Source organism: Sander lucioperca, chromosome 16 (assembly GCF_008315115.2).
Source record: "Sander lucioperca isolate FBNREF2018 chromosome 16, SLUC_FBN_1.2, whole genome shotgun sequence".
NCBI classification, from domain to species: Eukaryota; Metazoa; Chordata; class Actinopteri; order Perciformes; family Percidae; genus Sander; species Sander lucioperca.
Genome location: NC_050188.1, coordinates 10,314,612 through 10,341,424, shown reverse-complemented (window position 1 = coordinate 10,341,424; position 26,813 = coordinate 10,314,612). Strand labels below are relative to the sequence as shown.

Sequence of the window (26,813 nt, the reverse complement as noted above, 5' to 3'; positions counted from 1 at the left end):
GCATCAACCTGAGTCACGTTAACTGTACTACTATGCTTAGCTCGTAGGTGGTAGCTCAAGCTTGACATGCTTTGGTGATATTTTAATTTGGCTTTACACAATGTGCATATGGCTTTCAACTTGTCTACTGAGCCGTCTGGGAAGAATTGTGTTGCTGCTGTCTTTCTCCATCATGCATGCAGCCTGCAGCAGTAGGATGTGTTACGAGGAAGTATGGCAGCTTGATGACAAGTAACAGTGCAGCAAAGAGTCAAAATAGTAGTCTGTTAGGCACGATGCGAAGCCGAGTGAAGTGTAAAATAAATTAATAAATGGCGGCATGCGATTAAAAAAAATTAACACGTTATGCTCGGCCTTTAATTGCATCGCGATTAACGCATTAATGCTGACAGCCCTTCATAAAATACAAACGTGAGCAAGGGCATTCAACAATCGCCATTATATCAAATTAACAGCCACGTGCAATTTAGCTAGCAGGTGAAGAATACAAACTACAGCTAACAATGAACTGACAAAATAAGTTATATGACTTACAGTTCTCAAAGACACACACACACAATCTCCATTGGCTAGTTATCCTCCGGACAGCGAGTCTCTTTTTCCTTTCTCTCTCTTTTCAGCCGGGTGGGGCGCGTGCCCACTCGTGGTGTGAAGCGCATGTCCGCGCTATTCTCCGACATGCACTCTAAAAGGCCCTGACACATCAACCCGATTATCAGCCGTCGGACAGTCTGGCGAGGTCAGTGACTTGAGTCTGTTCGGTGTGTTCCCAGCCGTCGTCAGCCAGAGGAGCTGTCGGCCTTCATTTGGGCCGATTTGACATTGAATCGGAAGGTGGACAGTCGGACTCAATGGCCAATCTGATTGGTGGAGCGCTAACACGGAAATGATGAGCGGGATGAGCCTAACTAAGCCTCTCAAAATCTGACGAAAATCTTTTAAACTGACCTTTGTCGATCTGAAATGAAGACAGATTCAGCAACTGCATGGCCTATTTCTTGCTTAAAATGTTTTCAGAAACACGTTTCGGTGAACTATCTTCGTAAAATATGAGATCGTATTCCGAATGAGCCGCCATTATCAAATCCGGGAGCAGCCAGACCCACGTGACGCGTTCGTCCAATCAGCTGCTGGTTTTCATTTTTTGGGCAACAATAAAGATTAGCGCCACCTGCTGTTATGGAGACATATTAAGTCTCGCGCATGCGCAGAACGTACGATCAAGTCGGCGTCGCTTCGGTGTGTTCCAAGGCACTTTTTTGACCAACTCGGGGAGGCAGTCAGTCCGCTGTGTTTTCTGCCGTCAGGTTGGTGTGTCAGAGCCTTAACAACGGCGTCGCATGATTAACATCGCGCAACATCAGCATCACACGTGCACACGGAACGCACATGTAGGAAACCTCATGAATTAACATGCAACATGTCAGCTGTTTGGAAATTAACACTGCACTTTAGATGTGTGTGAATTTCCCACACTAGTAGTAATTTATATAGTTCTATTTTATAGCGATCGATTATCTGTTCAAAAAATGCTCTATGTTCTATGCAAAATTTTCTATTAAAGAAAAGATAGAAAATAAATATTTGTGTGTGCTGTAAAGTGGTTAGAAAAAAATGAAATCGGTATCGCAGGTCAAACTCAATGAAATATCGGAATCGGCCTAGCAAATTGTAATTGGTGCATCTCTAATGGCAACATGGTTCAAGAAATTAAGCATTGATCGGTATGCGAAGACATTGTAGGTTATGGTGTCTGCTGGACAGGACAGCAAGGTCTGCCAAAGGGTGTTAATGATAAAATAAAAAAAGCATGAGATCAGAAAACCATGTTCATAAGAGAAAATCATATTGTAAATTTGGAGAAGAAGCTATGACAGCACCAGAGATCTAGATACACATTTAGTACATGGTACAGCATGTAAAGCAAGCACCCTTATATCAAGATTACATTGGGGTAACAAATATCTTTCATGTATTTCATACCTCTAGGCCATCAGGGCATCAAAGACTGAGTATGCCTCAGCCTTTCCATGGTGAATGTGATTACAGTAGCTGTGACAGAGACCTTGTGTTGACTGTCAATCAGCATCAGTCTTTCCCTGTCAGAAAGAGAGCCTGCGGTAACACAGTCACACAGTGTAAAGTACTGTATCTTGCTACCCTGAGTAAGAGGGACAAGACCCTGAGGTAGAGCCTTGCCTGACTCTGCTATCCTGTAGTGAAATAGGTCAAAGTCACCAGAGGATAATTAACAAAAAACAGGGTGTCAACAATTTGCCTTTGACGAGTGCATGTATTACTTCCTCTTCCTTGGGACACATGGCAATTGTTGGAGTCCAATGGACAAAATGACAAGGAGAACTTCACTTGAGGGTGAAAGTGCAAGATACAGTAGTGATTTCTGTTTATGCTATTGTAATGATAGTCAATTAAATTGCAATTGTGTTAGGTATTTTTAGAGTGCCAGGGAAAAACGAAACCATATGGGGAAAGGTCTTCTTAGGGCAGAAAACATCAACAAGTAAAATATTTACAGATAATTTCAACTTTTTAATAAGTCTTCAATTTGAGTCAAGTTCTATTCCAACAAGACCACTATAAGTTACCAAAGTGATTGCCTGAAATGAACATGGATTCTGCCTGCAAAAATAATGGACTTCAGAAGTTTTAAAGACCAATTATGGTATGATTATGTCTGTCAGTAAGATACACTAAAACGCTTCCATGAGTGGAAGAAAAAGGTTGGGAATAGGGAATCATTTCTTTGAAGCCAAAGGAACTGTAATTACTTGCTAGCCATTCCACTATATTTCTACTGTTTAGCACTTGTTTCCTTTTTTTTTTGCATTTTTGTATTCATATTGGAAGGATGCCAAACAAGGATCTGTAAACAAGGTGTATAGAGAAACATGACAAAGCCAGCATGTTCGTTTGAACAATTCTTAATTGAAAGGTATTCTATAACTGAGCAAAATATGAGTTTCTACACTGTCCAAACAATGACTTATGTTATACCTCTAAATGATATGACATCCCAGAAGTAATAGCCAATGCTGACCATTATCCACCACTGACAGATACTGTATTTTAACAGCAGGAATTTAGTTTGTGGTGTTAGGTTAAAAATAAAATTCAATGATATTCATTTGCCAATGTCAAGCTGTTTTACAGAAAGTTGTTAGAATTGAAATGCAAGAATGCCTGTTAGTAAGAGGGATGACCAAATAGACGTGTAACCATAACAAGTACTGTATATTTTCTGTGGATTGGAATGGAGGGGGAAAGTGGGAACAGACATTGTATTGTGAACAACATTATATAAGATGCATGCACAAGTAACATTTGCACTTTTCATCCTCCACCCTTTCTTCGCTCATAAAGAAAGCTCAATAACAACAAACAATCCCACTGGACTCAATTAGCTACAGTTAAATAAATGCTGTGACTTTAATGCCCTGCCCACGAGCCCCCAAATATCTTACCACTAAAAATATATCTTGTGTGTGTAGGTGTGTGCAGGAGTGCATGCATGCATGTGTGTCTGTCTCTGTGTGTTTGTGTGTGTGTGTGTGTGTGTGTGTGTGTGTGTGTGTGTGTGTGTGTGTGTGTGTGTGTTGACTTATGTTCATACTTCCTCTGTCTTGGGATCTGTCACAGAGCTCCCTGAGCAGCAGTGTGTGCTTGATAATTAGCCTCAAACCCACCACTTCTGTGAACACACGCCTGGTTGGCAGAGGGAGGGCTGCCTCAGGGAAGGGTGAATGCTATGAGTGACTATCATCCACTACCCGTATCCAGTGACAATTAATACAGCTCAAGTTTTTGAAAAGAAAAAGCAATGCAACAACTCGCTTACCACTAGCTTTTATGCAGGCTCAAGGTAATAACCAGTAAACACACACAGGACATAGAGCAGTAAGGACCAAGTGTTACAGTTCCAACACTTGCACAAACAAACATAACAAGCAACAGGTAACCTAGTTTTAATTGTAACGGTTAATCTGTCCGCACATTGTTACCACTAAGAAGGTCTGGTTAATGACAATTCAGATTATCAATTCAGATTATCCTATATATATATATATATATATATATGCATTTCCATCTATAATGATCAGATTTCCCACTGGGATCATTAATGTTTCATCAACTGTAATGCAGTTTAATTCTGACAAGGAACATCAATTGCTTGGCTCTGGGGAGTAATGTAAATTTAGTTATATTCCACTGTGTATACTCCACAAGACCTGGGTAAAAATGTTCATTGTTAATAATTAATAAACTCTGCTTTGAATCTGCTTGTGGTACACAGTGGTTGGGGCTCACAGTGGGACTAGACTAGGGTAGGATGGTAAAACACTAAACCACCGTTCGGTTACATTCTTGTAATTGTCGAGCTTGCATTGCAGCTATAGTAGACAGGGTAAAAATAAGAAATGAAATGTAGCTGCACTAACACTATTTAACCTTGGTCTGATCACCCTGTACCCATTAATTCACTTCCTCTCTATCCAGTCTACTTACTTAAATTTACTTATGTTTAAGTTTCTTTTTTTTTATGATGTCGTATTTTCTGTTTTATTTGTATTTTATGATTATGTAAAGCACTTTGTATTGCCTTCCTATCAGAATTGTATTATATAATTTGTTTTTGTAAAACTTGCATCAGTTTCAGTTTCCACCACCCCCCCTGTATCTGTGCCCCTTCATTGTCCACATCTCTTGTTCAGCCTTGTTCCTTGTCCCCCTCTCACCCCTTCCATATTGGTGCCAGTGTTTGCTGTCTAGTGTCTCTGCTCCTCTGGCGTTTCCCTCCTCTCTTTTTGCACCTTTGATGTCAGGACCGCAGCTAAAGCCTCAGCTAATCTGCTGTGGGGCTTCCTGAGCCCTAACCAAGCCAAGAGTTGGAACCAAGAACATGGCACAGGGGCAGAAGGAAGACAGAATGAATAAGAGTGAGAGAAAAACACTTCAAAACATTCACGTACAATTTGCTTTAAATGTATTGTATTTAGAATTCAGATTGAAAATGTTTAATTTAAAGATTAATAATATTTCAACACTGAAATCACAAATGTATACAGTAGATCTGTATATTTTAAATGGCAAAGGGACAGTAGCCAAGAAACCTAAAAGACAGCAGTATGTATAGTGGAAGCCACAACCTATGCAGTTTTTAGAAGTATTAATGAAGGGATAAATACAATAGAACCGCTTACAGTCGGCCAATTAGGGATCCTGGAGGAAGAGCTTGCTGTCAGGGGAAGCATTGTTATGAAGGATGGAGAAAAGATGAAAAACCAACATGAGAATGGTATATGCTGTAATGAACTGGGAAAGAAGAGAACTAGAGGAGGGAAAATCCATAGAAAGACTGTGTCAGCAGACTGTATGAAAAAAGGAAGGATGCTACAGAGGAACTAAATGTATTAGCTTTGGTGTAGCCTATAGCCAACCCTCCCATCCCCTATCCATGGCTTCCACACCAAGAATAATCCCTCAGCAACACCGTTTATCGGTCTTGCTCTGATAGTACTATTTATAGCACATTAAAGGGGAAAAAAACGCTTTTTCTTTACCTCTGATACAAAACATAAAAATACCCGTCAAAGGTAAAGCTCTACTAACAGGATCAAGTGTGTAAGCAAAGGCAACTCAAACAAGAAAAGAGAAAGAGGTAACACAGCTCTCTGAGTCAAGGGTTATCCAGAAACCTATTCTTCAAATAAAATCATACTTTTTCTGCTTTATCAGAAGGCAGATTTAAGTTTGACCTCATTTTAATTAACACTGCAAAGAGAATGCATAACTGTATGAAGTAAACAAAGTTTCTTCAAAGAGCACCAACACTGCTTCATGCTGACCCAGTAATTTAACAACACTATTTAACCACAAAAATCAGCCAATAATATTTTACAGAGATATCCTTGTCCTACATGCAAAACATTGTGTGCAGCTAGTGCTTTAGATGCAATACTAAAAATAAGATACAAAATGAGAAAAAACTAATTTGAGAACAGCAGCGCAGAATTAAAGTAAAATATGAGAGTGGATAGATGCTGGTCAGTTTAATTTTCATTAATGTGCTCCTTGGTTCTCACACATTCAATCTCAAATCATTACTAGAAAACAGGATTAAAATGTTTACTTGGTAAAAAAAAAAAAGAAAAAAAAGAAAGAGCAATGTGTTGACACAGCTCTGACACCAAACTCCAAGTCAAACACTGAATACATGCTACCAATCTGCAAACCTACAAGTCAATAGATCAAACAAAGCACTCTATTTTGCCGTTTCCAAGACCCCGGGCACGACACAGCAACAGGAAACAGCGTGATAGAACAGTTTGAACAACTTTGCATGTTTATACATTTATTTTTGTATTGAGCTACAATATACTGTAGCCTCCAAACCTGGCCTTCTGTCAAAGGATCAGCTTCATCGCTGATCCATGTCATCCATGCAAACAGCGCACTAATTAGCCATGCTAAGACAAATCACACAGTTTTTTTCCTGGTTCACTGGCCACAGCACCTTCCGTAATCCTCCGTTATCACACAGTTGGTGAGGATATTGAAGCTAATAACACCATGATATTAGCAACACTGATCTGCAAGTGATAGAGCCAGGCAGGGATAGCCGTTAATTCTGTTTGCATGAGCCCCAGACCAGACTAATCCCTATTTTAATTATTTTTTCTCCCCGCCCCAACCACTTCCCATGTCAATGTTCTCTAATCAGACCATCTGATTAAAAAACAGGAAGGGTGGCAAGCAGGCAGCCTCAGTGTCGAAAAAAAGACATGATGAGGTTCACATGTTGGTAAAGGATGAGACTGATAACCTGCGCTACAAGTTACGCAAGGATGAACTGCATGTTTGGTGTATATGTGAGTGCAGTGCGAATGTACCCAGTTCATTTCAACATTTAAATGTCAATGCCTAGCAAGTCCAGGAGATCAACTGTAGAATGAACTTTTTGATTACTACAATAAGAAGAAACCAACAACGTGTTAAAAGTGCACTTGGTGCACCTGCAAAGTCCTGTCAACACTAACATATTGTGTAAGAGATTTGTCAAGAACCAACTTTTTTTGATTGTCTCGCTTGTCTTTCCTTGCTGTCTCATTCTGTCCGTGGGGAAAGTGGGATTAAGAAAGATTGCAGTGCTGTGGGATCAATATGATGCTGACACATCTCTGGCACTCTCCAAAAATCTCTACCAAGCAAAAACCTACTTACAGAGTGGGTCTAATGGATCATATAACCACTATATCACTTAACCCCTGATGAAGCAACAGCCTTGTCTGCAATGAGTATAATTGTATATTCAAAAAGAAAAGAAAAGTCAGGCTTAACTTTTAAGCCACAAAAAACAACTCATAATAACTGCTAATAATGTAATAAAAAATGCAATATAAATCATAATTGAATAGCCTATGTAATAAGGTATACCATTTTATGGTTATTGTAGATTATTATGGTTTGTGGAATTTTTCCATGAAAAATTTAACAACTTGACATATTCTGTATATAGTATTCACAAAATAAGATAGTAAGTACAAAAGACTTGCCATACATACAGTACATACATACATACATACTAGGGCTGCAGCTATCGATTATTTTAGTAATCAAGTAGTCTACCGATTATTCCATCGATTAATCGAGTAATCGGATAAGAATTACTTTTGTTTTATTGAAGAGCAATAATATACAATAGTTTGGTTTAATTTTTGGGAAAAGCTACATTTTTATTGCCTACATTGCTTACAATATCATCTCTCAAAAAACTAAACATATTAAGTGCATTTAAGTGCCATATTACATTGTTTTTAAAGAAAACATTTTCTGAAATGCAATAACAACCTCAAACTAAGGTCTACATTAAACATACATAAACATTACCTTAAGTTGTGCAACTTAACTTTCAGAACTACAAGTTTCAACCTGAGACTGATCTGTATATAGGCCTATATGTAAATATTAGTTATACTCAACCTATTTTCATTTATATATTTGATTACAATGCTACACAGCTATGTTACACTTATGCTAGTAGATCGTGGATCAGCTGTTTCTCCGTGAAGAGAGAGAGTGGTGCACAACAATCAGCTGTTTTTCCAAAGGGATAGTCAACAAGTCGGCTCTTTAGATCAAATTGTGGTCACCACTACGTATTTTCTTGTCTTTGTTTTTGGTAGTTGTTGTGTTTGGTGTAGTTTCATCGTTGGGTCTGCTTCGTGGAATGGATGATTAAGTTAGACTCAATGTTTTCTGTTGAGATGCTGAAGCATTGACGTTGTGCTATTATTGTGGTAAGCTAGTTCGATTTCGCAATAGACACTCACTGTACAGAGTTTTCGTTTTAATTACATTTGAACTGATTCCAAACTTTGGACACTTTCTGTCGTTTTCTCCAGCCTGTCTCTTCTCTTGGCTCCTCACTATTTACTATTTATCTTTCTTCATTTTTGTAATCTGCACCGTCAGTCTTGATGGCATGTGTCGCCAGCAGCGTTAGCACTAGGGGTGGGAATCGATTGGCACCTCACGATTCGATTCCGATTCAGAGGCCAACGATTCGATTCTAAACCGATTATCGATGCAACCATTTTTTTTATGTACATTTCCATGCGTGATTTTTAAAAATATACATATAGATCTGAGTTTGCTACTCAGAGTTTGCTAATCACTTCCTAGACAAAGCAGCTAGACAAAGCTTAGATTTTGACATATGCAGTATTTGTCACACACAAGTTTTAATGAAATGTTTTGTCTACTGAGGTTTTTGTTTTATAGTCATTCCATGCTTAAGCCTTAAACATGCTTGTGAAAGTCACCTTCTCTCACAGTAATCTTCCATGTCAGAGGCTCAGTCATGTTTAAAGGTGGATAATTGGCTTCTTAGAACATGAAACATGAGGTGGTCAGATATCATGTGATAAAGTAGATGAACAGCCTATGTGTTTTGCCTAATTGTTTTATGTATGTCTTATTAGATCATGTGTATATATACACAATTTAGTTTTTTTTTTCTGCACTCTTGCCTAAACTCTAAGTTGTTGTCCATTATCCCATCCTCTTTCAGTCACTCTGTTTTCTGATTTGTACTTGTCTGGAGACTTTTAAATAAAAATCAACACATTTAAAAAAAAAAATCGATTATTAACTTATCAGAATCGAAATTCGAATTGTTCTAGAGAGAATCGCGATGCATATAAGAATCGATTATTTTTCCCACCCCAAGTTAGCACCGGTGTGCGACAGTAATAATCATCTGTGCGGAAAAACCGTGAGCGATACAACGTTGTAACATTGATTAAACGAAGCTTCGAGGCAAATCATTTTGCATCGAGGATTTTTAGTAATCGAATTATTCGAGTTACTCGAGGAATCGTTTCAGCCCTAATACATACATACATACATACATACAAACAACCAGTGTAATAATTATGATATTACAAAGCCCCAAAATAATGTGTATACACAAGTTATTATCTTGTCTGCACAGGATAAATACATATAATCTTGCGGGGCGCACGTATCAACATTATGAATTTCTGAAACTGTCCAAACTAGCCAAAAAAAGGTTGTAAATCAAGGCACTGACTGTCCTTCTTTATGTTCGACAGTGCAGCCTAAGGATTTTTACAGTAAGGGCCGACATTACCTGTCACCCTTTGCCTCCCCATGTTTACTGATGCAGTTGAGAATAGTTTTTTATGGAGGCACGCTGCTGTGCGGACTGTAATTGCTGGTCAAGGCATATTCACCAGAGTTCATAAAGGTTCCTCTGTAAATTTATTCAGGTTGGCCTAGTGTCACCTCATGCAAAAAAAGACTGCCTCTGTTTGATAAATGGAAAGAGGAGGGGTATTTCAGCGCCACTCTTCGCACACACAACACATTAGGACCGGATTGGAAGTGAATACAAACTGACTGCATGCGCACACGCACACACACACACACACACGATTAAGATATATTACACTCCAAACCAGTAAGCACGTCCTTGCTTTATTTCACCTTGCAGCGTCCCTCCTTCTCCTCTCTTGATCCCTCTTTCTTTCATTAACAGCCACAGCACTTTCTAACCTTAAATATCTGCTATGGGAATATTTTATGAATGACCATGACTTTCAAAGCCTGTAGAGGAAGACCCCTACTGTGTGAGTGATGTGTCATCAAAGATGAGAATGACTCAGTCTGTTTGTTGCTTCAATCAACAAAAATGTTCCCAGGAGTCTGGAATGAGTCAGCCATTCAGACTCAGAAAACATGGTTGAAACCTGACTGTGTTGCTGGCTGTATGTTGTTGCAAAAACATCAATCTTTAGGTTATTCATTTTAAAAATGTAGAAACTCTTTCATTCTACCAGTGGGTTTGAGTGGATTCTACTGATTTCCAATGCAGTTTCAGTTGTTTTAGGGATTTAGTACAGTAGAAACAAGTGCCACTGTCTACAAACAGCAGATCACTACACTATACTATCAACTGAAACCCAGTGCTAATACGACACCAGTGCCTAAACGACCGGTATCTACCGGACCGAATACCAACGCAGATTTTGGTGCCTCATTTCGGTGCCACTTAAATACCTGCGCTTCTCTCTGATGCTCCGAAACGGACGTTACAGGCAACAAAAGCCTTGCCGCACGTGACGCTAGTGAACACTACACTTGATAGCAGGTAACGTTTGCCTACCGTTAGTTGGTAGCTGGATTGAACACGGTCAAAATGCTAACGTTAAATGGTGTAAAGTGTGACTGTATTTCACTGTAGAGGATTCCAATAGCGGGACGTCCAACAGTCAGGAAAAACAACAGAAACTCGCCTCGCCAGCCTTGTGGTGCAAAGTTATTGTAAAATACCCTTTTCCCATCTGGTGGTTGTTTTTGTCGTTTAACAGCAATTTACTGGTGAAATAAGTTATTGTTATAAGTTATTACACTATTAATACATCATTTAAGTTAATGGCCTTTGCAATAAACAAGCCGTTCTTTAATGTCGCAATTAGCAGAAAAAAAAAAAAAACTATCAACACAATGGTGCTTAACTCAACAAAAGTAAGCTGATTTGCACTGGAAAGAAGGGGAATTCTCTGAAGCCCCAGGCTGATATTGTCACGTTTCCAGAAGTTACGTTTGTGGTGTGCATATGTTTGTGCCCTTTGTTCTTATATTTGCGAGTTGTTCTGTGAAAACGGGAGGTTAGAGACTGAGAATAGGGATGTGTTGTGGTTGAGCAGTGACCCAGATCAGACAGTGACATCTCTGTCCACTGAGGGGATGCTCAGGAACAAGATGTTCTGCTGTTCCTGCAGCATGACCACCCTGCAAACAAATATCCACCTTTACAGTCATTTAATTTGTCTATTTTGTTTTAATTTAAACAAAACAAAGCGTTGAGACCTACGTATTGAGATCATTACACTAAAAAATGTATAACAATGACACGCTTCAATAAAACATATTCACAAATGTGTATATGAATTGTGACATGATGTCTCGGTTTTATTATATTTTTATTAAACTTTTTTTTGTTTTCATTGTTGGCTGGTTTGTAAATTTGACCTTAGCTAATAAAAAAAGGTTTGTAACCTGTCTGATTGGCCAGAAAAACGATCAAGTTGAAAAAAGCAGGTTCTAAGGAAGGCCTATGTCATTCTAGACTTTCACTCCTAGCTAACATTCTCTTCAAAAAAAGAGTGAACTGCTGCCCTCTGGTTAGTCTCGCTTTGCCAGACTTTCCTCCACAGCGCTGCGGAGGAGAGTCTGGCTAGTCCACACAACATTCTGGGATGGGAGAAAAACGTGCTCTGGTTTATTGGCATTTCCTTAAACCAATCACAATCGTCTTGGGCGGCGCTAAGTGCCGGACAGAGCCACGGTGCCGCTGCAAAATAACCTCGGGAAGGAACTTGTTTTGGTGGAACGTGTACATTCAAAGGTTGTTTTAGTCGTGCAACAGAAAACTCAGATTGGACAGATAGTCTAGCTAGCTGTCTGGATTTACCCTGCAGAGATCTGTGGAGCAGTTAACTATAGTCCTCATTAATCAACCAGAGTTTAAAAGAAAAGAGGGACATCCGGCTGAATTTCCGGCGGCACCGGAGCAATCCCAGGAGTGGAACGTCGTGGACATAGACTACCCTCTGGTCAATTAAAGGGGTTTATTTTACCACAGGATATACATTCAGAGTTTCAGACTACTTACTGGACTACATTTTTGCAGTGCAGCAGAACCTTGTCAGATGCAATGACTTGGCATTAAAGGGCTGCGTGTACTTGTCCTCACTGCCCTGCTTTTACAATCTAATTGCTGTACCCAGTGTCCTCTACAACAGACCACCAGAGTGCACTGTGCTTTTGGCTAATTTATTTCATATATTGTTTTCCTTCTAAGCCTCTCATCTCAGCCCTCCCTCTTCCTTGTGCTCCATCTTGGCTAATTACTGTGATTGATTAATCGACTGGTGTGACGTCGCTCACAGTCTTGTGAAGCTTAGTGTGTCACCCCAATCACACTCTCAAAGAAAGTCTGAGGGAGGTCAACATTAAAGGTATAAAAATCTGGCAGAAAACAGTGATGTTGACCAAGCAAAGCACTCAAATTTTATTTTCCATACAGCCTCTATTCTCTTTTGATCACATCATAACAAAAAGCCTCTGAAGCAAGCCATCCTTTTTTAGATTAGCAGCACTTGACCCAGGAAGTGAATAAAGGGATCAAAGCGAGCTGTAGGATGAAGCATCAGTGGAAGCTGCTTAACGTGCGTATAACTATTGGTTTCACAAAAGAATAGATGATCAAAGACACAGGGAACAGGAGGTTGGTTGTACTTTTGACTATGCTGATCCTTGAACTTACAGTGTCAACAGTTCCGCAACTCCTCTCTTACTATAATTAATCAAATGGTATACGTAGGAAGACAGACGGCAGCACTGTTAAGTAAAGAGGATAAACAGACCCCATGCTCCAGCGTCCTGAAGAGCAGAATACAGTGTGTTGGGGATTGTAGATCAAGAGAGAAACAATGGATAAGAGGATTATTTACAACTATATTTTCTAATTGTCATACATGTATTACAGTACAGTAGATATTGACATTCAGTATCAAAGTAATCCCATAAGGACATGATGAAAAAACACTTTGACGCATAAACGAAATAATGAATCTAAAAAAAGAAAGAATTCTAATCCATTTGCAAGCCCAGGGCGCCAATGTGCATGCCTTCAAATATGTCTCTGTGTACAAATCATAAGCCATTAGTGCATCTGTGGGACTGTAAAAAGCGACAGATTGGATCCCAATGGTGCAGTGCTTAGTAAACATAACTAAAGAGACACCCAGTCAGGGCACAGTGATCTGGGCCATTACCTCTAACCTCTGCGTGTTCTCTGGTCTCACTGGGATGGGGGTGAGGTAACACATGGCTAGACATGCTTACACAGACACACTGCTATCCAGGCTGCTTGTCTCAGGGGAGCTGGTTTATAGCGTTGACTAAATATTGCCTAGTAAATTGCTGCACCTGCTGTTTTTTAACATAACACAAACGATCAATGACAATTAATGACATGTAATAAGAATAGAATGCCTTCCCTTATTCATTTGGTGTGGTGTCATTTTGACAATATAACTGAAAACACACAAGCAAGCCGGGAAGGTTGCTAGAATACATGGGTATGCTTTGGCCCATTTTCACTAACCTTGCTTTGTGCACTCTTATTCCCCTCCCCTCTCCAGCTCTTAGCCTGAACAATTTGACAGAGGGAGTAACAAAGTGTGGAGTGCTGGGGTGAGCCAATCTGCAGCAAGGCACCAGGTGTTGGAGATAATGTTCCGCTGGAGCATTTCTTGGTGGGTGGCACAAAGTTCATCATAACTGCAGTTTTGATCGATGGCACGTTGCAGATTGAGTACTCAACCAAGTGCTGCTTTTGATAAATCCTGACTCAGACAAAGAGACTTTGAGGGGCCGTGGTGGAGAGAATGGCAAACACAGCTACTGATCCTATGGTGGAGCACCGAATTATAGTGTTAAATGTATAAACCTGGCACTGCAGAAAAAAGGTGATGAATGGGCAAAAAGACGTCTCTTTTTGAAATTATTTTTGAAATTAATTTTGAAAGCTATTGAAAGGAAATTGAAATAAAAACCTGGTTTTACAGTGAAGAAATTCCGAAGTTCTTTCCAGAACATGTAATTTTCAACTGAACATTGACACTGATTCTTTCCTCAGACTAACCCAGTATTTAAGTACAAAATACATACACATTGTCTGTCCAACAGAAAACACAAGACACTGGTAATATGACACATGACTCACTAAACCTATACATTTGATGGAAAATCAGGAGACATTATGAATCCCTGCTTTCCTTAATGGTGGACACAAGTGCAATTATACAATGGTGTAAAGAGCTCTATTGTCTGTCCATTATTTATTTTTTTTTAAATACAAAAGATTATAATTGATTCAGATTTAGCTGTCATTAACACCTGTACAAGTACAGATTGTAGGGATAGACCAATTATCGGGCAATTTTTTGGCAGTTTGCAGATTATCTATATCAGCGTTTTATTTGCCTGATAGCTGATAAAGTTAATTTTTAAAAAGTGTGCTACTTTGGCTCCACTACAGCTCTGTGTCTGTACCTCTGCTTTGGTTTCACTCACCATTGAGTCTGACTTAATGTCCCTCCCACAACGCTATCTGACTATCTTTTACTGGGTATTAAGTTGAACGTTTCCAATTAATAATATTAAATTAAATAATTGCTTAAAGCATCTAAACAAAGTTTTGTGTTGGAGTTTGTAACATTCCAAAATCTTGATTTTGACTTAAAAAAACAACAACTTAATTTTCACTGTAAATCCATATCAGTTCCAAATATCAGTTATCGGTTTTGTTAACTACTAATAATCGGTATTGGCCTTGAAAAAACAGCATTGTCAATCCCTAACAAATTGTCCACTTTGATTATGGTAAAAGAAAAACCCATGTGTGTCAAAAACACCTCTTAATTCATTTTCTAAATTAAATTAAATAGTAAAAAAAAAGCTCCAGGTCTGAAAGTCATTTGCAGGCTGGAAAAATGGGAAAGGTAAAGTGGTAGACGCGTCGAGAGACTCTGTGGAGGTAGACAGAGAAGGAAAGAACGTGTAGGTCAGAGAGAAACAGACAGGGATCTAGAGCCAGCAAGATAAGACGATGTGATAGATGCGGGTGGTATATATAACACGAGATCTGGGGGCTCTTTTTTGTTGTTGTCTTTGACGTGATGATCCTTGACATTCGTCAGGGCTTCATTACCATCCCTCACATCATCCGTGAGACATTTCCATCTCAACCAATGATTATCTCCGCATGAGATTTCTCCATTGTAAAGTTTAGAGAAGTATAGTTGTGGGCTTTCAGATATGCACATCACCCCCATTGCAACAGACATGTAAAGTTAGGGGAATACATGAGTCAACAGTAACCGGTGTTTGTGAATGGACAAATCAAAAGCAAATCTTTTGACACGCACTCTACGAATACCTTGGGCTGCGTCTTAAACTCTGGATTCTGGAAAACTTTAACGAAAGCAAAGCACGCTATTCATTGTCCTTAGTTTACTTTTGTTTTGGATTTGTATGTGGGTTTTATGAAAAGAGCTCCACTTACAGTAAATGACTATAGCATGTATAATTATATTATAATGAAATGACAATCAGACCAAATTATCCACTCAGATACTTTACGACACCCACATAGCAGGGAGAGAGAGAGACTGACTGAGAAAGATAAAGAGAGACAGCAAAAGTGAGAGAAATGCGAGAGTCAGACCTTAGACGCGACCAGACTAGTGATGCTGTGGTGAATTACCGATAAAGCTCCAAAGCAAAACGCTTCCTTTACTCGACCTGTCTGTATTGTGAGAATAAGGCCAAAGCATAAGAAATGGAAAGAAAATGCATTCAACATTCACACAGAGAATATACACCCACTCAAACATCACACACAGTATTCATTTAAAAACACATCTATGCAAAGTTCACCTGCATACACTGCCAATACTCTTGTATTCCCTTGCTGGAAATAACTGCCTTTGAGCCCAAACGTACAATAAATTATGTTTTCAAGTAGGGGACTTTGGGGATCACAGGTGGGTAACCACATATTCTTGTACTGCCTGGCAAACACTGGTCAGAGGATATGTTGAACAATCACTCACTTTCATACACACTTTCACTGCAACTGTTCTATTACAGGAAATACTTAAAAGGGGGATACATCTGGCAGCCAATAGCTTAACATGATGGACGCCGCTGTGAAGTAGGGCTGGGAGATATGGAGAAAATTAAATATCACGATATTTTTGACCAAATACCTCGATATCGATACCGCAACGATATTGTAGTGTAGTGTTGAGTATTGGTGCTTTCACAAAATATTTACACAATGAGATTTTTGATAAATAATCATCAGTAATGTGGATATAATGACTAAGGTAAAGGCAAATAATAGAACAGTTACAACAGTCTGGTAAGTTAAATGACATAACTTTACTGTAATGCAGCCTTTAAAACCAGGAAAAGACAACACTTATGCCATATTACGATATTACGATATCCAAAATCTAAGACGATATCTAGTCTCATATCACGATATCAATATATTGCCCAGCTCTACTGTGAAGTCCGATTAGGAAAGAGTATGGGACGAGTGGGTTACCCTGCATGGTAAAAAGCAGTTGGCATGCACACAAACACATTTACATACAAGTGTAAATATACACACTTTAATGCTATGCATAGGTACTCAGCAATGCACAAAAGTCTGCCAATGGATAATCTCAGGTAAATTATTACTGAATCTGAGCTGCAGTAAATCCAGACTTAAATCTCATGAGCCCCAACCTGACAAAAAACAACTTCCAATCTCTTTGAAAACAAAAGTTAAGGCATTTGTCTCCACAAAAGTGAAACGTACCCATATTGCTGTAACTCCCATCGGAAACTGGAGAAAACAGCCCCTAGACTTAAAAAGCTGTTCTGAAGACCATTCACTCACTCTCAGGTGAGTCAACCTAACAGCCAATCAATATATATATCCAGTGTTCTGTACTCTCCTCCAACAACTCTTTATTTCTATCTGACTCACTCACACACAGACACAGACGTGCTCCCGCCACGGGTTGGGACAAGCTGACACATATCAGCACTGCAGGGATAATCCATATGCTCACTAAATGTCAGTGTCTCAAGTCCATAGGGTATAGGATTAAAAGAGAGAAGACAAGGAATGGGATGCTACCTCTAGGGATCAAAGCTCATAGGGCTCTCAGATCTCCTAACAGAAAGAAATAAGTTGCATTTATGCAGGGAGCTTTGTCTCGTCAGCGAAGGGTTGCATGAAGAAGAAAGAGAAAAGATAACCCTCATGGGAACTACAGTTTGTAAAAGTTGCCAGAACGGAAAACAAAGACATAAGTTTTGTTTGGAAACACTTTCTGTAAAATGGTGCAACCACTGAACTGTAATGCGGCAATTTTTTTTTGTAGAACCAAGGGAGTAATGGCAATATTCAGAGTGCTTTCAACTCCAAATGCATACACTTTATACTCTCTATTTACAGTATCCAAGGTGCAAGACTTTCAACATCTCAAGGGAGCACTACTCACAGATGAAAATGTATTACGGTCCTTTGCTAAACAATTGAGTGCCACAGAAAATTACAAGTCAAATAGCTGTGAGTTCCACTTAGTAGCAAGCGGGCGAATGAGCATCTGGCAATTGGCGAGCGTCAGGCGTTATTTACATTGCCTCAAAGTGGATGGTGATGGGGAAGAAAATCAATGTGGATGCAAACAGTGTAATGGCAGAGTAATGTGTTCCCCTGGGCAAGCAACACAGAAGAAGTCCTGTTGGGGTAATGCAAAGAGGAAGGGGAAATGCAGTTGCCGTTTTTACCAGCCCTTCCCACTGCCACATTCAATCCATTCCACATGCACATCTCAGCTCCTGAAGTCAGTTTTCAAGGCTGTCTTCTCCTGCTGCCTCTTCAGAATGCTAACTCTGCAAGGCCGCCAATCAAAGCAGTGGATGTTACGGTAAACAAGAATGTAAGTGAACAAGATCAGATTCACATATGCAAAGGGGTGGTGTTCTTGATGGTGATTGATGTTGTTTATTCTGGCTCATTCTCTTCCTTTCAAAACCCACACACAGACACACAAAGAAGAGAACACGGAGCATGCAAACTTGAGCTGCTTTCATTTGAGCTGTTGAGGATTGATCGGGGAAGCATGGTTTTGACCCTGATCCCTGGCTTCTCTTCATCTACAGGACCACTCAACCTGTCCGTCAGGTATCAATCAATACTGCTCCTAAAACTCTGCAGTTTGAATTAAGTAGCCAGTGGGATGGTAGTATGCCAACACTATTCACGCTCTACAGCTATGAAATAATTTTATTTGTGCCTTCTAACTTCAGATAAGAGATATTACCCTTGAAATATGATTGTAAACCCTAATTCACAGTTAACAGCAGAAATAAAAAAATAAACAAACAGCACATTAAACTTAACAGTAACTTATCCCTGTATAAACCAGTGTGATTAAATCACAGAGCAGTCTAATTATATGGTGTGAGAGAGCACAATCACCAAGTCCCACAGAGTGGCAAGCTCACTGAGAGGATGTGGGCTTTAGGTCTTCACCATCACAGTACTCCACTTGACCTATCTAACTGGCCACCAGCTGGGATGTTGTTTGCCCTCCACTCATCTATCTAGTTTCTCACTTCCACGCCCATCCTGTCCTCCAAAGGACCTGCCCTCCTTTTCACTTCTCTCCAATGGTGTCTGCTGATTCTTACTGCTTGACCATGTCACCCACTTTGTCTGCCCTTACTCCTTCCTGCTAACTCTAAAATTATTATTTTGTAAATTAAAACTACTTAAGACTCCTCAGAGATAAAGTTATTGTGTTGAAAACAGCACTTTCGAAGTCAACACTCAAACCCAAGCCAGCGTGACCAGACAAAAAATGTAACAATAGAAGCACGGCAGCATGTCTGCACCGTGTCCTCTGCCCCCTGTGCTGGCTTTTCCTTGCAATGTGCATGATCAACTGTGACTTGCACTCTGCATCGCTTGCCAATATCCCTTCTCCGTCTTTTCTAGTCACTTTCTTCCAATTGGTTTCCCTTGCTCTTTAAGACCACCATGGTGCACCACCATAGACGCCCCCGCCACAAAGATGACAAACTCAGTAGAGATTTGGGCGCCCCACACGAAAACAGAGAGCAAATCAAAGTCTGAGACAAGAAGCTGATTACATCGTAAAATGTGCAATGCATAGTCAGGCTGTAGTCTGTGGGAGTCTGGGAAGTGATCAACTCTCAGTTGGCCAAGAAGAGATTCAAAGAGACTTTAATATCAGGCTACAAGGCACAATTCTCAGTTTTAAGACCGCTCAGAGTCAATCAGATACTTCTTGTGAAGTGTTTTTGCTGTGTTTTGTTAACCACTGGGTGTGTAAGTTTTCAGGGGCCATCTCACTCTAAGATGACTTCTCTTTTTCCTCTATCAACAGTCTATACCTCTGTCGTTCTCTGTGTGTGTCTGTGTGTTTCAAGTGTCTAATAGCTCAGCCAATGCTACCCCTTGTCCCGTCCTGCCAACTGCCTGTGGCTGTAACTTCAAAGTCTCCTCGGTCTTCTCTTGTTTATCCAAACTGCCTGTCTCCTACATGCTCCTGAAACTAAACCTGCATTTTTATATTTCACTGAAGACAAAGAAAGTGCAGTGGATTTTATAATAGGTGCATCCATCAACCTGTACTCAACCCATGTACAGTATATGTTGTATGCTAACATTAGCCTTGTGAGTGAGGAAGGGACAAAGTGGCAGAGAGAGTGTGAAAAAGTACATCTATTTGCACGAGTTCTCAGAGTGCCAGCACAAATAAATGAAGTCTGGCAGAAAGTGTGGATACTTATGTGCACATGTCCATTTGTGCCCATATGGACTCAACTGTGTGTGTGAGTGTGGGTGAAACAACACTATACGGCTGGCGGTGGTAATCGAGCTCACTAATTACTTCCTGAGCTGAGAGAGTTGTCAGAGAGAGGAGGAGCTGCCACAGATGGTGAGAGACCCACACTGACACCAGGATATCCTACCTCTTCATCATTAGAGCTGAGCATGTGTGTTTCCGGGAGACTGACTAATTGAGGGAATGAGTGAGGGTGTGTGACAAAGATTGACTGTTGAAAGTACACTTTAAAACAACAGACCACATGATACACTACGGGTAAAAAGCTGTGAACTAGATATCAAATAAATACTTTATCTCTCTATTTATTATTTTCATTTCAAAGATACTACCAGAAGCTCTTGATATTTGATTACCCTGACGTTGAATCGATTCCTGTTCCTCTGCTATTCCCCGGAGACATCGCAGACAGCTACGTATCCAAATACAGTCACTTTAAGCTGGCTAAATTCTACTGGACCTACCCAACAGCCATCCACTTCCAACCAGCTCATTCCTTCATCTCCAAAAGTGCCTGTGGGCAGGTGGTGCACCAGTGGACTCCCCTTCCCTTCCTGTCCCTAACTCAGCTCACTCTCCAGACAAATTGCTGGAGGTTGACTACTCACCACTGTGAAGAGCCCTCAGTGCCGCTGACCTCCAGCAGGTCATAGTCGTCCTCCAGCTGAAAGTCAGAGAAAACCAAGGCAATGGTGTCTCCTGGCTCGGCCAGCACGGTCCAGGTGCAGTCAGCATTGTTGTTGTACTCAGCTGGGTAATTGGGAGTGGTGATCACCCCACTCTGGCCCCGCAGTGTTCCGCCACACCCATCATCAGCTGCAGGGAGCACAGGGGAAAGAAAGTGCTGAAAAGCTTAGTAAAAGAGGGAAACATTTACAAAGATAATCACATACCTGTGGTGCAGATATAATTGAAGGTGCACAGACAAATGGAAACAGTAGGAGATGCAAGGTGGTCAAAGGCTAATGAGCCCAAACTGCAGCTAAAGGTCAGGTTTGACCCATAAGCAGTCATATTAAAATTCTAACTGGCTATTGCAAGCTTCTTCAAGATCAGTACCATAGTGGCCCGACGATAAGACAACATTGATTTTATGAACACTCTTTTAAAGATGAGACATTCTCACACACTGTACAAAAGACCCATAATAGTAATAGCATAGTATATAAGTATAAAATGTCAAAATGAATAACCTTATTGGACAGATATCTATTAAGCTCAATTACTATAAAGCTGCTATACTGCTTTGAGAACATATCAAGATGGCAGATATGCTGATGACTGAGAATACTGATGACGCAGACGTAATGCTTTAGCAAGAGAAGTCTTCCAAACTATGTCACATAGGACAAAACCTAATGGTAACTTTGTGGGTGAAGATTTGCCAGGAACCTTGTGTGCTTTTTAATTTCTAAAAAAAGTTTTATTTATACATTTTGTCTGGCCACAAATAATCTTTTTGCCACAAGTGAAAGTGCATATTTTCAAATTCAGGCGCATGAAAACGTGCAACGAGTTATAGCACATTGTCTGCAATTTTTGCCATAGGCCAGAGAGACACCAGTCATAGGATTTCAAAATGCCCAAGAGTGCTTTTACCAACAGCACGAAGCATGGTAAAGTGTGTGATGCAACCTAATGCAACGTAGGGGGGAGTGATTAAATTCAGATTAATTCAGATTTGTGTTAACCAAAGTAACTCTTGCCATCCTCAAGACTGCTTTAAACAATAAAGCATGCATATAATGTGTTGCCAGGATAATTCCCCTGTTCAGCTTCTGATATGTTCATCACGGCTTTGTACAATACAGCATCAACCAGTATCTAAACTGCAACTCCTGTGCGGAATTTGTGGAAATAAAGACTTTAAAATATCATGTGTGTGTGCATACATCACTACAGTACAGAATGCACTGGTGAACAGAGGGGACACATCACAAGACGTTTTGAATGACACTTCCACACTGTTATCGTTCCTGAAACTATGTGTGTGTCTATGGGTCCGCCTCTGTTCCAGGGTGGTGTGGGATTCGTTAGTGGGCGGCCAGCTAGTTGTGTGTGTGTGGCGTTCAAAGAGGGGAGGAGGTGCTCAGAGGCGCCAGGCCCTGTCTATCATCCATCCCACCTGTCACCAGGGCAACCCCCCTAAGGGAGGGCAAGCGAGTGTACGGACGAGCGGAAACTTGTGAGGTGTGAACTTGAATAGGAGGGAAACCACGACAGAAGGGAGAGAAGAAGGGGATGAAGAGGATGACAGGTGACAAGCGAGGATGGGCGAGAGGAAAGCGCAGAGGGAGGGTGGACAATGAGGAAAGACAGAGATGGCGAGAGGGGTGACAGGTGATTGTTGCAGTGGGAGTGACAGGAAGTAGAATGTAGAGAGAAGAAAGGATGAGGAAATGCATTGATATTCCACAGAAGACAGTTTCTTCACACTTGAAGGAAAGACTGAATGCAAACTCTCCCGTTTACCTTGACTCTTTCTGTCGCTCGCTACATTTTGTGGCTGCAACTGACCGATGCAAACGCTCTACGAGAATGGAAAACTAAATGGCTATACCATGGACCGCATGAAACCAAAAAACTGTTGAACACTTCAATATGTGAGGTGTGCAGAAACATATTACATTTTCTCCTCAGTAAATTGTAGATGCCAGGATGCTTCCCATGGTTGAACAGTACATATTTTCTGGCTGTCACTTAGGATGTCATGGTTTTCCATAAAGTGTAAGGAGCTGCTATGATTCCTCTGAGTGTCATGGTAACCAAGATATGGGGAAGCATGGGCAATGCATGCAAACTATAAAAAACATTCATGGCATCAAAATGCATGTTTATATACACCAAACATGTACACAGCTAAAGCTTGAAAACTATATCTGGAATTTTAAATGGGACATCTAAATGTGACACAATACCACTAATAATCAGAGTGCTTTTGTAATAGGTAGAATAAAGCATGTGCACAAACCAAACATAAATAGATTTGCGTGTGATGCTGTAGTTATAAGCGGTGACATTTAGAACTTTTCAGAAGTAAGCCTTTTTCTGGAAAGATATGCTTAGGGGTTAGGAGAAAATGTCAGAAACTGAATAAAAGTGTGATGTTAAATCATTTAGTATATTCAGTATATTCATGACAAGTGATTGTGTTTTAGTTTATAGCTAAGAGAACAAATTGATGAGCATAAGACAGGGCATGTAAAACATTATCTGTGCCATCAATGGCTGGCTATCATCTATGGCCTGACAGAACTGGCACGTTTGCCCTCTCCTGAGTCCAGAATGGTGACCGTGCCAAAATATTCCTGCCCACTCCCAAAGTCAGTTCTGCTTTTACACATATGGGCAGGCTCTATAATTGGAGTGACATTAACAATACACTTATGCATTATAAAGGAGCACTCAGGTAACACGTTGACTTTTATGTAGCACTGGGAGACCTCAATTAATCACAGGGGAAATTGCCAGTTTCTAAACTTGTTGGTGTGTAATTTCTGGCATAATCACATCCTTTAGTGCTTAGCAATTCTTTCTTTTTGCCTGGGTGGGCATGGAGAAGGAGAATGAAAAAGCTTAGTTTAGATCTGAACAGCAAATTGTTAGTGAATTATGGAGATAAGACAGAGGGAAGGGAGACAATTTCTTAACAGTGTCTTACATTAAATGTCAGAAATTGTGAAAAACAATGCACACATTCATTTCACATTTAAATGTGGAATACAGGCATGTGTATGTGTCGGCATGTGATTGGGTGGGTTGGGACTGTGCTGGCGCATGGTGCAGCCATGCGTGCTCCTATGTGGGCTTCCTGACTCCCAGCCTGGTTGCAGATGGCAAAGTGTCTCAGCGCTCTGCTCAGCAGGCACACTGACACATGGCCACAGCAAATGCACATACATGGACATGCAAACTGTGACATTTGAAATGCATCTTCAATTATGTGAGAACTCACTTTTTATACAAAGCAAAAATCCTGCAAAATGATGTTCAATAGCATCACATTTGCCTACAGTGAACCGTTTTCAAGAACTGTGTCATGTTGGGTCAGACAACACACACTGGCAGGTGTCCCTGCCGCAGGGGTGCTTGCTAACTGTGAGGGAAGGACAACTGGCACAAGCACCTGACTGGGAGCTAACACATGAGGTCCTGTCATGGTAAATAAGATATCAGCATAAGCACAGAAAACCTTGTCAGGTCATGTGGAGACGTGCAAATTAGGAATGTCTACAGTTAACCGTTAACTGTAGACCACCGAGAACATTTTTGACCAGTTACGCATGTCGGTCTATAGGTTAAAATGAAAAAAAAAAGCTGGGCAGCGCAGGGCTACAATACTATGATTTTTTTTTAGGTTTTTCAGGTTGTTAACGGATAATAAATATTATGTTTCATGTTTCAGTTGTGCAAGTCTTTACCTTTCTGCATGTTCATGAGGACACTTGGTCCAGGCATTCCATTGTTAGTTGACATTACCCAGACTTAATCCATCTTTACAGTTGATGCTAAAATAACCTTGATTTGACCAAATGTGTTATCTTTGTTATTTATCTAATTTTAAATAACATTTGTCATTTTATTAAATATTTACTCAATTTGATTCCCTGTGGCATATCTCTGAGCTGAGTCCTCATACATATACAGTATCCTACAAAGCCTCTTAAATTAGATGCGATTAAAACATTTATTTTGAGGACAAAAGAAGTGTTGTGACAGACAGTTTTCCACTGCCCCTCCTACATACCTCTGCAGTAGGGAAGGGGGAAATCCCAGGCAGCAGTACCCGCTGAAGTGGCAAGGCAGGACAGGGTGGTGTGACCCTCCAGCACATAGCCCGGGCTGCAGCTGTAGCGGATTTTGTCCCCAATGTTGAACGTGGACCCCTGCTGGTGGCCATTGAGTAGCTGTCCAGGATTACCACAAGTGTAGCTGGGCAGAGCTGGAGAGACAGGGGAGAGAATGGACAGTTAATGAGGCAGTATGTGGCACTGCATCATGTTAGTACTAACAAGAGCCAGAAAATCAGGGGAAAATACAGGAAGAGTCTGTTGACAATCAATGAGACATACACACACACATACACACATACACAGCCATCTGTTCATGACAACATACGACATATCTAACCCAGCAATGGCTTACTTCAAAAAAACACTAATAAAATATGTTCCTGGCTGCACAGACAGTTCAGTGTAGTAGCAGAAGTGGTGATACAGTGCCACAAACTAGACGAGGTTATGGAAAACCACAGTTAGTTAAAGTAGTTTTTTAAACACTGTATATCCAGTTAAGTAGATTTACATTTTCATTTTTTTTCTCCCTAAAGTGCTTTAGATAACCATATTCACTCAGTCACTCATGGATGCCACGTTGACCATCACGGGTTGTCCAATCATGTACTTGCATGCAAATAAGTGAGCGCAGTATTGACAGAACCTTGTCTAATTGTGTGTTATTATGCAAATTGAGTTCAAAGGAAGTTTAGCCAATCTCTTGCTCTTGATCCTCTTCCTTTAGTCTTGCAGTAAAAGACGTGTGATTGTAGCTTCCATGACGTATATTGGCTAAAAATACTATATAGGTCTGTTGTAGGTGGATGGTTTTGTTCTTACTGCATCTTATACAATAACTACTCAGAGTATGAATAAAACTGCCATGACCAAACATGCATTACACACACACACACACACACACACACACACACACACACACGTGTGGGATTGGGAGTGTGTGACTGGGAGAGCTGGCCAGAGCATGTGCTGGACTTTGGATGAAACTCAGTCTCTCCACGGGGGCTGGGCTGAACTCCGGAGAGGACAGAATGGCTTATATACAGCAACACAGCTTACTGGCACCTCAACATCACACTCAATGCTTTCTTTTCTACCCTACGGGATGTCTCCAGCTCCAGAATGTATTACAAAAGATCATAATATTTCAAAGGTAATTTGTTTATTTTGGTTGCACAGCTAAATGTTTATCACAACAAGAAAACTAGCCCCTAATTATATGTCTAAGTATTGTCTAATACATGTCTAATTAAAATGCTTGCAGTCTTCTTCACAATTAGTCCTTTCTGTATGCTCGATGGTGTTTTTTGCCCCCAACGGCTCCTTCCAGGCAGCACTGTGATCGTTGACTTCAAGGCACCTAACCCTAACCCTAACCATAACCAGTGCCTAATCCTAGTGCCGTTGGGGGCAAAAAACACCGATAAACTTTCTGTATTTATATTTTTGTAAATGCCATACACAAAGTGCTTTGATGAGAGATTTTAAATAAAAAAAAAAAAAAAAAAAAACGTTTTTGTTAGCATGTCATATTTCCCCCTTTTCTAGCCCGGTAAGCTAAAACTACCTTACAGCGAGGTCTAACAAAGATAAATCAATCATGTTATGCATTCTACAGGGATTGAGCTTTGGAATTAACTGGCTGGTAAATAAATAGACTGCAAACAGTTTGTGTCCAGTCCACCATCAGACAACAAACATGACCTCCAAGTGCATGATTTAGGTTATGTGTGTGTATTTTGAGAGCTACTTTGTCATAATTAAAACAACTGGAGACTGTGTACAAGCTGATATATGGGTCTGATAACATTTTATTAAATCGGAATCGGACCACAGTGTTTCTGTGACTTCCTGTTCAGCCTGAAGGCTGCTAGAATCGGCTGGAAACTGTCCGACTTGACAGCGGATTTTTGTCACCGCCTCCTGCTGCTGCGGCCCGCTATCGTCCACTTTACAAGCTAAGTATAAG

General features: G+C 40.4%; 1 protein-coding gene across 3 annotated transcripts in view; it reads right to left on the bottom strand.

Moving 5' to 3' along the window:
- csmd2 (CUB and Sushi multiple domains 2) overlaps positions 1-26,813 on the bottom strand; it is a 264,554-nt gene that overhangs the window by 161,254 nt on the left and 76,487 nt on the right. For all 3 annotated transcript variants that reach the window (XM_031323067.2, XM_035992965.1, XM_035992966.1), the window contains exons 4-5: positions 24,799-24,993; positions 20,660-20,867 (exon numbers count right to left, since the gene is read on the bottom strand). In XM_031323067.2, coding sequence (XP_031178927.1) covers positions 20,660-20,867; positions 24,799-24,993 — 403 coding nt within the window. The remainder of the gene's footprint in view (positions 1-20,659; positions 20,868-24,798; positions 24,994-26,813) is intronic.